We start from the raw sequence: 12,983 nt of genomic DNA on the forward strand, positions 1-12,983 counted from the left end.
TAGGAATTACAAGTGGAAACTAAGAGCACAAGAAGAAAAGTAGGCAATGGTAAAGCAATGGTTCAGCCACAGTAGTACTGAGTGCATTTCTGGTGCCATGGGGAGATATAAAGGCTTTGAAGGTACAGGAAATATTTACTAAAATAATGCAGGAGAGGAGAGACTTCAGTTACTTATTTCATCTAAAGAAGGTAAAGCTTCTCCAGAAGCTTTCTCTTCAGAGCAAAGGTGATCATAAATGGACCTGATAGAGATATTTAAAATCATGAAAGTTACAATTGGAGAGTAAGTGTGCCCCACTGGCAGAAAGATCAAGAACAAAGACAGAAGGTATTTGGCAAAGGAACTGAAAGTGGCTTAAGGAATACTTTTAAAGCTGCTAGTTGTCAGGTTCTCAAATGTATTGGCAGTAATGGTAGTGGAAACAGATTCAACATAACATTAAAAGAGTAAGCCTTTAAAGAACATGATGGGGTGAGGTGAGGGAGAGACTGAATTGTTGCTACTTAGAGACTGTATAGGCTGGACAAGCCAAATGGTCACCTTCAGTAGATTAGCCATTCTGTGAAATAAGGTAACAAGACCATCCAGCATCAAACTTGCTCCACCTAATTAACTCCATTTTATCATCTAGGTTCAGTGATTCCCACCTTCTATGTTGAACAAATACCAATCTCAGTTTCAACCCACACACCACATCACCTCATCCTCCAATCCCAACATATGTCTGAAGGAAGAACGTAACAGGCTTACCTTTACCACTATCCCTCATGTTGGGGGGAAAAAAACATTTCTTCCTGATGTGACTCCTCAAATTTCAACAAAGCTACATTTCATATTTGATAACTCAGAGCACTCAGGGAAGCAAGTGTGGTCAATTCACTTTAAGTCATACTGGAAAACAGAAATTAATTTGCTAGAAAACCAAAAGAATTCCTCACCTTCAACTGATTACCAAAATCAGTTGACCTTCATGTGAACCAGAAGGCAGACTAATAATTTGAAATCTCATCTAAGGCACAACACCTCAGATAGTGCAGGGCCTGCACGTTAGTTTAGATTATAAGCTTAACTTGATATGGGGTTGAAGCCTTCTGACCTAGAAGTAAAGGCATCACCAAATGAACCAGGCTGATATTTTTATTTTAAATGTATCCAAAGAGCTCATTATAAATCCTTGCAACTATTTTAACATTTCAATCCATTTTTCGTGCAAATTGATTTGTAAGTCACATACAAATGTATAAAAGAAATAGGAGATGCAATAAAGCTTCAGGGGAAATATGCAACCTGTTTTGTTTTTAAAAAGCTGGATAATTCCATAAATAAAGAGTAGCTGAAATTAGGAGAAAATGTTTGATATTAATTCAAATATTAATTGTCTGTTATACATGTTCATAAATAACCTAAAGTTTCTTATCCAAAATTCCTGAGATATATTTTCTATTCCTATTCAGAACCTACAGTCTTTTTAAACAGAAATGGTCTCATGTGTCAATTAAACTGCAATTAATCTTCATAATTTAAATAAGCAGTCAAATTTAACATAGGTATTGGCAATTCCATTTTAAAGAGAGCTTGAGACTAAACTCTTGTACTTAACTCTCATTAACCCATTAATCTATTAAATGACATCCTCTAAAGAGCTAATTAGATGTATGAAAGTACAAACAATTAGACCTTAAAAGATACAAATCAATGGCAAATGTAGCTCAGTAATATTCAAAGATTGCTACTTTATATTCAGCATAGTTTCTACATGACTTGGTGCTCAGGAACCAGGCTCAATTTAACACATGTTACAATAGTTCAGCAACAATCCACAGTGATTCCCAACAAGGCATTAGAAAGCTCCTGTCAACTGGTCAAAGAAGTGAAAATTAGATGTTCTATTAATAACAGGGAGGTTTTCATTTTGCCAAGTACAAATGGGCTCATGAATACTAATAATGTCTTCATCTTCTCACTAATCTCCCCGATTTCCCTCAAATTCTTTCCATATTCCTCCTACATATTTGCAGAAGTAGAGAATGTGGCAGCCACTGGTAATGGTGCTGTCTACATCTCCAATACAATCGGATAAGAGGTATAGGAGTCTTAGGTCCCACACCACCAGGTTCAGGAAGAGTTATCACCCTACAGCTATCACACTCCTGAACCAGCATGGATAACTTCACTCACCTCAAACTCCACAAACTTAGATTCACTTTCAAGGACTCTATAACTCAGTATTATTTATTTACTTTTTTAATTGTTTCTATGATGTCTTCTTTTGCACTTGGCTGTCAATCTTTCTAATTTATAGTTTTTCATAAATTCTATTGTATTTTCTTACTTTTCTATAATTGCCCACAAGACAACAAATCTCAAGGTTGTAGATAATAATAATAAATTTGCTTTGAAGCTTGAATACTCATGCCCTTGCAATTGTTAATGTTAGAAACTTCCATATTGGCTCAACATTTTCCAGCTCATCCTGATTCATCTCCTTTGCACTCTCTCCAGCACAATGGCATCCTTTCTACAGAGTAGCCTAACCAGCATTTGTAAAATTGCAATATAATGTATCTACTCTAATATTCTATGCCCTGACTTTTGAAGGCAAGCATGCCATATGACTTATTTACTATTCTATCTATATTGCCATTTCCAGGAAAACAAAGACCTGGACCATTAGAAAATCATAATATAATGGTGCAGAATCAACATGGATTTATGAAATGAAAGAGTAGAGTGGAACAGAAGCTGTGAGAGAGCAGTAAATCCCCTACAATCCTGACCTCCAATACGGCCTTCATGGAATTCTAATTCCTTTCCTGTGATTACATGGGCCTTCCTTGGATGCTCCAGTTTCACCCACTTCCCAAAGATGTAGAACTAGTAGGTTAACCAGCTAATGTAATTTACCCCCAGTGTTAAGTAAAATCTGCAGGGAATTTATAGGAATTTGGGGAGAATAAAATGGGATTAGTGTACCATTACTGTGGATGGGTGTGAATGACAGTGTGGACCCAGTGGGTTGAACTCCATGTCTGTACGATTCTAAATCACTTTTGAACTAATCTGTTGGAACCGAGGAGAGGGACGTGGGCTTCAAAAAACTGCTGATAAAATTAAGAGTGACAAAGAAGAGCAGAAATAAGCAAGTCCTGCTAGATTTGGCAAGCTGTGACCAGTGGTTACTGTATCGTTTATTGCGCGTGGCCCTAACTATTCAAAATCTGTATCAACAGTTTGGTGTAAAGACCAAATACATCATCTCTTAGCTTGCTGATGGAATCAGAATCAGGTTTATTATCACTGGTATATGTCGCAAGATTTGTTAATTTAGCAGCAGCAGTACATGATATTATATAGAAAACAAAAAAAATTTAATGACAGTAAGTATATATGTATATGAAATAGTTAAATTAAAAATAGTGCAAAAACAGTAATAATATATTTTTTTTAAAAGAGAGGTAGTGTTCATGGGTTCAACCTCCTTTTAGGAATCAGATGTTCCTAAAAGGGGGAAAAAGTTGTTCCGGAGTCTCTAAGTGTGTGTGTTCAGGCTTCTGTACCTCCTTCCTGAAGGCAACAATGAGAAGAGGACATGAGAGCAGGAGGTCCATAATAACAGATGCTGCCTTTTTAAGGTGCTGCTCCGTGAAGATGTCTTGGAGGCTGGTACCCAAGATGGAGCTGACAGATTTTACAACTTTTAGTAGTTTCTTTCGATTATGTGCAGTAGCCCCCCCCCACCCCCCCGACCCCACGCCAGACAGTAATGCAGCCCTTCAGAATGCTTTCCACGGTACATGTGTAGAAGTTTGAGTGCTTTAGGTGACAAGCCAAATCTCCTCAAATTCCTAATGAAACATAACCCCTGTCATTGCCTTCTTTATAGCTGCATTGATATGTTGGGCAAACACGAAGAAATCTGCAGATGCTGGAAATTCAAGCAACACACACAAAATGCTGGTGGAATGCAGCAGGCCAGGCAGCATCTATAGGGAGAAGCGCTGTTGATGTTTCAGGCCGAGACCCTTCGTCAGGACAAACTGAAAGGAAAGGTAGTAAGAGATTTTTAAGTAGGAAGGGGAGGGGAAATGCAAAATTATAGGAGAAGACTGGAGGGGGTGGGGTGAAGCTGAGAGCCAGAAAGGTGACAAGAAAGACCCCCTCCGGTTTTCTCCTATTATTTTGCATTTTCCCCTCCCCTCCTACTTTCAAATCTCTTACTACCTTTCCTTTCAGTTAGTCCTGACGAAGGGTCTCGGCCCGAAACGTCGACAGCACTTCTCCCTATAGATGCTGCCTGGCCTGCTGCGTTCCACCAGCATTTTGTATGTGTTGCTTGATATGTTGGGACGAGGTTAGATCCTCAGAGGTCTTGACACCCAGGAATTTGAAATTGCTTACTCTCTTCACTTCTGATCCCTCTGTGAGGATTGGTTCATGCTTCCTCATTTTACCCTTCCTGAAATCCACAATCAGCTCTTTCGTCTTACTGACAGTGAATTCAAGGTTGTTGCTGTGACACCACTCAACTAGCTAGTATATCTCACTCCTGTATGCCCGCTCATCTCCATCAGAGATTCTGCCAACAATGGTTGTATTGTCAGCAAATTTATAGATGGCATTTGAGTTATACCTAGTCACACAGTCATGGGTATAAAGAAAGTAGAGCAGTGGGCTAAGCAGACATCCCTGAGGAGAGCCAGTGTTGATCTTCAGTGAGGAGGAGATATTATTACTAATCTGCACAGATTGTAGTCTTCCGGTTAGGAAGTCAAGGATCCAACTGCAGAGTGAGGTACAGAGGCCCAGGTTCTGTAGCTTATCGATCAAGACTGTGGGAATGATGTTGTTAAACGCTGAGCTACAGTCAACGAACAGCATCCTGACACGTGTTTGTACTGTCCAGGTGATCTAAGGCTGTGTGAAGAGCCACTGAGATTGCGTCTACCATAGACCTATTGTGGCAATAGGCAAATTGCACTAGGTCCAGGTCCTTGTTGAGGAAGGAGTTCATTCTAGCTACGACCGACCTTTCAAAGCATTTCATCACCACAGATGCGAGTGCAAGTGGACGATAATCATTAAGGCAGCTCACACTACCCTTCTTGGGAACTGGTATAATTGTTGTCCTTTTGAAGCAGGAAGGAACTTCCAGCCTTAGCCTGAGAGGTTGAAAATGTCCTAGAAGATTCTCGCCAGCTGGTTGGCACAAGTTTTCAGAGCTTTACCTGGTACTCCATTGGGGTCTGCTGCCTCGCGAGGGTTCACCCTCCTGAAAGAATGCCAGACGTCAGCCCAAAATTAAGTGTGATCATGATAAAACAAGAAAGTTCAGGGTGATAAAGGCAAGTTGAAACAGTAGCAGATGGAGTACAATATGGGAAAAAATGATGTCCAGAAATTCTGGATATTTAAAAAATTATGATAATTGTTGATGTTCTAAGACTTAGGTGTCCGTGTACACAAATCTCTAAAAGCAACTGGTACATTAGCCTTCATTGCAAGCGTGTTTGAGTAGAAGAGTAAAGATTATCATTGAACACATTATGTTACCATCATTTACATTACTTTTATTTTGGAAATGTAATCAGATTATGGCATTCTACCCCATTGAAATTTATTCATCTGGTATGCTCTCCATATTCCTTCCATATTTCCACTGCAAAATATGCATGTGCACTGTATTAGGATATTAATACATACAATGTCATGATGCACTGCTTCAACTTGCTTAAATTTAAAGTGGTGCAGGCCCAGGAAAGAAGTGAAAGAGCAATTGTATATCTCAACATCATAGAGAACTTGGAAATATCTAATAATAGGGTAGTCCATTAAATACTTGATACAAGAAGGAACAGCCTAAAGATTATAGGTGGCTGCTTTATTGGCATGGCACAATAACCTTCATTGTCCTTCCCCATTTCTTTCTTATCTACACACTGCTTTCAAATAGAACTTCACACATAAGATTTAGACAATGTAGGTACATTGCTGGTACCCAGCTCTCTTCTGTACCATTTCCAAGTGTCAACTTGTATGCACAACAGTGCCTTTGCTACCCAAGTCAAATTATGTACCAATATCTCAATATATTTGGGCTGCCAAAAGGAAGGAATAAAAACTGCAGCATCAGAAGTTTAACGGGGTTGTTAATTCAGCCAAATACAAGTTATAATAGTTAATACAAGAGATTACGCAGATGCTGGAAATCAGAGTAACATAAGCAAAATGTTGGAGGAACTCAGTAGTTCAGGCAGCATCTATGGAAAGGAATAAAGATTTTACATTTTGGGCTAAGACCCTTCATCAAGAATCCTGATGAAGGGTCTCAGCCTGAAACATCAACTCTTTATTCCTTCCCATAGATATCGCCTAACCTGCTAAATTCCTCCAACAATTTGCTTGTGTTGCTCTAACGAATAATAGTTATTTTTGAATAATAGGAAAGTACTTGGTTGTTTTCCTCAGTCAACATCATCCTTCAATGAAAATGATCAAAGGTTAATTGGTATTTCATATAAAGCTCAACTGAGTACAAATTGTCCAAAGAGGGAAAGAAAGTTATTTAAAAAAATGCTGCAATCTGCAGTTCTGCACTGAAGAGAAATGCTTAAACAGAGCATCATAAACACATGTATTAAAAAAAATAGAAGTCTGTCCCTCTGTGTCATTAGATGCTATATCATCCAAGCAATGTATTTATTCTTTTCATACTCACATTTGAAAGCTCACTGGAAAGATCCATGTCAGGTCCCAGTCTGGGACTCTCTGATGGAGATGGTTCTTGCACAGAAACAGTGGGCGTCACTTCCACTTTCATATCCTGTGATAGGCAGACCGCACCTTTTTCTCTTTCACCACTGTCTGTCTCTTGCTGCCAGGACTTGTCTTGCATATTATCAGGCTGCACAGAATCCATCGGCATGTTTGCTGTGTGCTAATGTAATATAATGCTCATTACAAGATGTTTCAGTAGGTCTGCAATTATTCAAAACACTACTATTGATCAAAATACAGAGATCTTTTGGCCTAAACTCTCGACAGTTAAAGCTGTACAAAGACTATTTGGATTTGCTTCCAATTAGATACTAATTAGATTGGAAGCACCTTGTAAGTGGGGAGATATTGTTGCAGTTTGTAAAAGAGAAGGCAGTGCAGAGTAATGTACTTACATGTAAAATAATACCTGCTTGTATTATAGAATCAATTAAAACATCCTGACAGTGTAACACACCCTATTCTCATCCAAAATTGCATCTGTAGATATGGTAGTGGGCCAAGGACCTTTTTCCACAGATATAAGCCAGCACAGAAAAACAATGGGAAAATATCTAATACCTTTTACTTGCATGGTGACTTCAAGATAAACAGCTTAAAGCACATCACAAAGAATTCAAGGACACTGAACCAAAGATGACTGGGGGGAATGTTCTGAGGTACACATCAAAAGGCAGAATGAGTGGGGATGAGATTCCAGGTGGTAATTCCTCACCTAGACCTGCAACACAAAAACAGGCCCATAGGCCCATCTAGTCCATATCCATGCCAAACTGTTATTCTGGCCTGAAGTCAAGAGTGTGCACTTAAATAGTAAAAGATTAAAAAGACAAATGTACAAATGGTGCTGAGGGTTAGAAAGTAACTAATTAAATGAGAACTCTACCTTTGTCAATGTATCTGTTTATCAGGCACAAAACTGAATACATCAGTTCTCTTACAGCTGAAAAACAGTCAATACTGAATTAACCGTGTTCTGCTTCCTTTGAACTATGATTATTTAGTGCTTTCCATCGCTTAGGATCATTAATGATTGGATTAGTACGAAAAAATTACCAACTGGTGGCTTGCAAAATATGTGATCACTTAGGTATGGTCTATCAGGACTGAGGAATGCAAGGCTTTCCACTGAGCTCCCAGTGTTAGTTTCTCAAGCTCTTGGGTTATATTTTTGAACACATGATAAGCTCTTCAGCCAAACATAATCAAAATTTTCACCCCAAATGTGCAATATAAATAAAATCATAGTCACCCAACCATTTAGTAGCTGAAGGTTGGATGCCAACACATGCACTAACTTAGGAAACAATCCATCCTCTGAGAAAAGGGGAAATTTTAAGAGCCAAGAATTTAAACATTAATAATACCCAACGTAAAATGTCAATTTAATGTAAATGCAGAGTCTCTTGGGCTCTTGAAATGTTCCCCATTTCTGAGTGAATTACTGATTTATGATCTATACCAGACATAGAATTTCGTATCAGTGCAAGCTATTTCTTCATAAACCTGCAGTAATCTCATCACGGTCGACAATTCTTTTCTGTAACTGCCACTACTCATTAAGGATATGAAGCAAACTGACAGATGATAATAGGGCACTGAGCAAACTTGATGGCCCTGATGCAATTTGAAGAAGGCACGATATATTCAGGTATCAAGAACATAGATGCATTGCCCAGTTCATCTAAACTCATCAGACTAAGCAGTGCTGATAAAATCCTTTCCTTTAACCCAATAGATTTTTATATATATATAAAATACAAAAGTTTTTTTTTAAATGAGCCAAGCTGGACTCAGAGAAACAATGCCTATCAAAAGGTGAAAATAAACTAGGCAGATTTAAAAATCAAATCAGTTTGAAAAGTAACAATATTAACAATGTAATTATATTTTGTGTTAGGTGAGCTTGCTTTAAGGAGTAACTGGTACACTGCTGGAACAAGATTATACCTTAGAAATATATGAAAGCTGAATGCTGGCTGCAGAAGCATTCAAGTAGCAATCAGCCAATCTTCACTTAAACTAGAATGATCTATCTTCGAGTGCATTCCATTGTGCCAAAGTCATGTCTCCATCCTGTGGCTCTGTTCTCCTGAAGGAGCATTTTGTTTCTGTCTACTTTTTGTCTTCATGCCTTTTCCCAAGGCTCCTCCTCATTATTCTGCTTCATCCAAAAGTTTATTTTATGCTTTCCCCTTATTTAATCACATCACCAAATGAAGATTTGTCTTTTTACTTCACACATCGACAGAGGCGAGAAGTCGGCATTTATCTGGATTCTTCACACTTAATTGTCACACATATTTTCCAAATTTCCTCAGGCTTCCTTCAACAATTATTAAAGACAAAAATTCTATAATTAACTTACCATTCATTCTTTATTTGAAACACAGCTCTGATTTCCCTACCAGAAGGTATTATGTCATCACAGTTGGAAGTAATATGCAGATGACATATTGTAAATCAGTACAGGCCTTGCCTGTACAATGTGTGCACAATGTCACAGGGGATCAACTTGTATAAACAAATTGATTTTTTTAAAAAACTTATGTTCTAATGCAAATTCTTCTCACCTTAAAGTTTGCCTTAGGAATTCAGTGCAAAACTTACAATCGAAAACAGCTAGTTCAGTACTGGTGTGTAAAAAGTCTGAGAGAATCAGGCACTTTCAACCAATTAAGTATTCACATTTTACTATGTGTCAGTATAAAGCAGTGATTCTCAACTATTTTTTTGACCACGGCCCCCTTAGGAGCTCTTCTCAGGTTCCAGGGCCCCCCTTTCAAACAGTGATACAACATGAACAGATAGACAGAAAATCATTTATTATTTAACACCAAGAAAATTTGAACATTCTGACATCCTGGACAAAACTTAAAAAGAGACTGTATGAAATTAAACATCTATCAGGCCTAATGCGATCCTTGAGCTTGGTGCTTTTCGGCAAGTTTCATGATATCGGGCTCCAAATTAGACAATAACAGTCAGAGGTCACCTCTTGTTGTGATATCAACGCTATTCCTGGATTTTGTCAAGGAAACTACCTTGCAGAATCTGCTCTCAACCAAATATGTTGAGGGAAAGGCAATAAAAAATCTTTGGGCTTTTTCCCACAGTGCTGTAAATTTATTTGGCAGATCACTCTTGATCCAAAATTCTTTTTGAAACTGACTGAACTGATGACATGCAGTTATATCACTCTGAAGATCAATCAAACTCTCTTGAATTTCTGCCTCAACTTGGGTGGGTTGTACTTCAAGTGGATTCAAAATCCAATCCGGGATACCGAGGTTTAGATAGATAGATAGATAGATAGATAGATAGATACTTTATTCATCCCCATGGGGAAATTCAACTTTTTTTCCAATGTCCCATACACTTGTTGTAGCAAAACTACTTACAGGTCATTAAATCTTTCTTGCATGTCCTTTTGTATCTGCTTGAGATGTTTTACATAAACGGTAAGGTAATCGTCCTTCAGTGCCTCTGCGATCGTCTTCAGGTTTGGAAATAGTAAAAATTCCCGATGTCCCATATTGTGGCAATAGTATGGCAATAATGGACGCAAGAACCCTTGATTGAATACCCTGACCCGGTGCAGTCTGATTCGTGACCGAATCTGAAGTGAGGCTGTGTGGGAGGAGCTTAAGCAAAGAATTTACCAAGTGCGCCAAATTCAAATAGTGTGTTGGAAAGATATTTTAAATAGGAGGGAAACTATCAACTCCAATGCAGGTTGCCTCTTGGGTATTTTATCAGTTCAGTTACCAGGGGCCCCCATAAACACTTGGGGCTCCCCTTCTCACAGCTTTTAGTCAGTGGCCCCCTTCAAATGTGCCAGGGCCCCCATTGAGAATGGCTGGTATAAAGTATACACTTTACAACTGTAATCATGTAACTAGATGATCATTATGGAAAAACAGGTGAAATAAACACTGGCAGAACAGTTATATCAAATTGGAATGTTAATCATAGAACCATTAAGACACAGATCCAAAAGACCATTACACAAATAGCAATAATAAAAAGAACATCTTTCAAGACCCATCCTGCTTCTAGTCCTTGATCCATAGCTTTGAAAGTAATTGCATTTCAAGTAATTGTGGAATGAGTGTTTCTGCCTCTCTCTTCGAACCATGATTTCCAGACCACCTGCTGGTCTTTATCCAGGGAAATAAAAATCCTTCCTCTCTTCTTTTCCCTCCACTGTTTAACCTAAATTGACATAATTTAGTTATTCACCTCTATTGTAAATAAAATAGATAATTTCCATCAGTTTCATTCAGGACTCTCAATCTTACACATTTTATTTAAAATGCCTTTCAACTTCTGTCGAGAGAAAGTAACCACAGGCTATCTAGTCTTTCCAGGCAAGTAAAATTCTTCCAATCCTGGCAACATCTTCTTACATGTAGTTCAACTCCAGTTTGTAGCTTCTGAAAAACTGGTGAGGCCATGTGGAAACTACAGACTCTTCCATAGACAGGATGGACTGAGGCAGGTGTATGGATAGTTTATGAGTTGGCATATTCTTCTTGTTGCCTTCATGAGATTTCAGTGTACGCCTTCTCCCTGGCTTCAAATGCTCCTTTTCCTTTTCAAGCAGTCACATGCAAGAGAGTTCCTAGTCATATGTTCCAAGAATGCTTTAAGTACTTTCTTGTATCTTTTCTTTTGTTAAATAGCTTGAAATAGTGTAGTATCAGGAGTCTGGCTAAAGTGAATACAAAATAACATGGTTTATCCAATGTAACCAAGTGTGCATAACTAGTTCTCAGTGCTGGACTAGTAGAGAACACTGGCCTTAGCTTGCTCATCCTTCCAGGGGGTACTTTTAGGTTTTCATTGCTGGTATTGCTACAGAGCACTGAGGTAGCATCTATTGGTAGTTTGTCTCAGAAGCCTATGGAAGGACAAGAAACACTGCTACCTGGTAGACCATTATCTCTGTGCTAAGCCCAAGGCCTTGCATTTCTAAAAACTTTTTCCTCAACTGATAAAGGTCTGTGTTGATTGTGTGTTAAGCCTTCATGGGTCTTGTCATGAACCTTTACAATATTGTTGGATGGCAGTGTTATACAGGAGGGACAGGTTGTGTGAGAACCTTTGTCTTTCAGGCATTGACGATGCTTGTGATGAGTCACAATGGCTTTGAGCTTTGCCTCTAAGCATAATACATTCTCTGTGTTCTGCAGCTCTATTACCAAGTCTCAAATAACCTTGGTTCAGTTCCTAAAAGTGCTGAAGCATAGCTTCATACCAATGAGGATTTTTTGGGGACAAAGTGCAGCATTGTGATGAAGAAACAATGTCATAGCAATGACAGAACTTTGACACCAGACTTCACTGATATTAGCTGTGTTGTAGATTCACTTTTTTGAGATCATGACTTGCATACCACTATGAAGCAAACACAAGATGGAGATGAATTTCATTCTATAGCTGTATTGGGGGAAAGTGCACCAAAACACTTGCAAGCAAGCAAATCTATGACAGCACTTAACAGCAAGCTCCTTCGAGATCATTTGTGGAAACAGCTTAATTTCTATATTTTTCCTTTTCAGGGTGGATAGGGTTCTGTTGAAGGCCCTGACCTGAAGTTACACTCAGACTTTGATTCTTCGTGGTGGTGGGACCCACTCCCGGGGCTCACGACCAGCCACTTTTCAGAATCCCAAGGATGTAGCCTAGAAGAGCGCACCTTTGGAGTTCTGAGGCTACGTAGCACAATGGACAAGCCAATTTTATACCAGTGCTGCCGACTGAAGCGTCACTGGAGAAAATGGAACATCAGGAACAGCAGATTGGCTGTCAGGGTTCTGTACTCGGCAAATCGCACTCCCTCTCTCTCACTTTCGTTGGAAGGGGAAAGAGTTTGTTCTTGATTCTTGAGGTGGAGAACTTGGGGAAAAAAAGCGACGCGCCAGACCTTTATCATCCCAAATCAGCAATTTGTTTTTCTCGTGTCTTCCCTCTCAATGTGACACCCCTCTGCCCCTTTACTAGGGAGAGAGAAAACTTGTGGTATGTTGAATTGTCAGATCAATGAGTAGTTTTTGTTGTATTGCAGATCTCGGTCTTTATTGGGGGCTTTGCTATTCCTTGCTTGGTGGGTGGAGGGTGCTGATGCTTTTTTGTGGCTGAAGTGGAGGAGGGGGAGGGTCATTGCTTTGCTGCTGCTTGTGTGTGGGAGAGGGAGTGGGGGG

General features: G+C 39.1%; 1 protein-coding gene across 5 annotated transcripts in view; it reads right to left on the reverse strand.

Annotated features, from left to right (window-relative positions):
- Positions 1 to 12,983, reverse strand: part of scaper (S-phase cyclin A-associated protein in the ER) — a 327,794-nt gene that overhangs the window by 248,513 nt on the left and 66,298 nt on the right. For all 5 annotated transcript variants that reach the window (XM_073025528.1, XM_073025526.1, XM_073025530.1 and 2 more), the window contains exon 9: positions 6,719 to 6,937. In XM_073025528.1, the coding sequence (XP_072881629.1) occupies positions 6,719 to 6,937 (219 nt within the window). The remainder of the gene's footprint in view (positions 1 to 6,718; positions 6,938 to 12,983) is intronic.

This window comes from Hemitrygon akajei, chromosome 21, assembly GCF_048418815.1.
Source record: "Hemitrygon akajei chromosome 21, sHemAka1.3, whole genome shotgun sequence".
NCBI classification, from domain to species: domain Eukaryota; kingdom Metazoa; phylum Chordata; class Chondrichthyes; order Myliobatiformes; family Dasyatidae; genus Hemitrygon; species Hemitrygon akajei.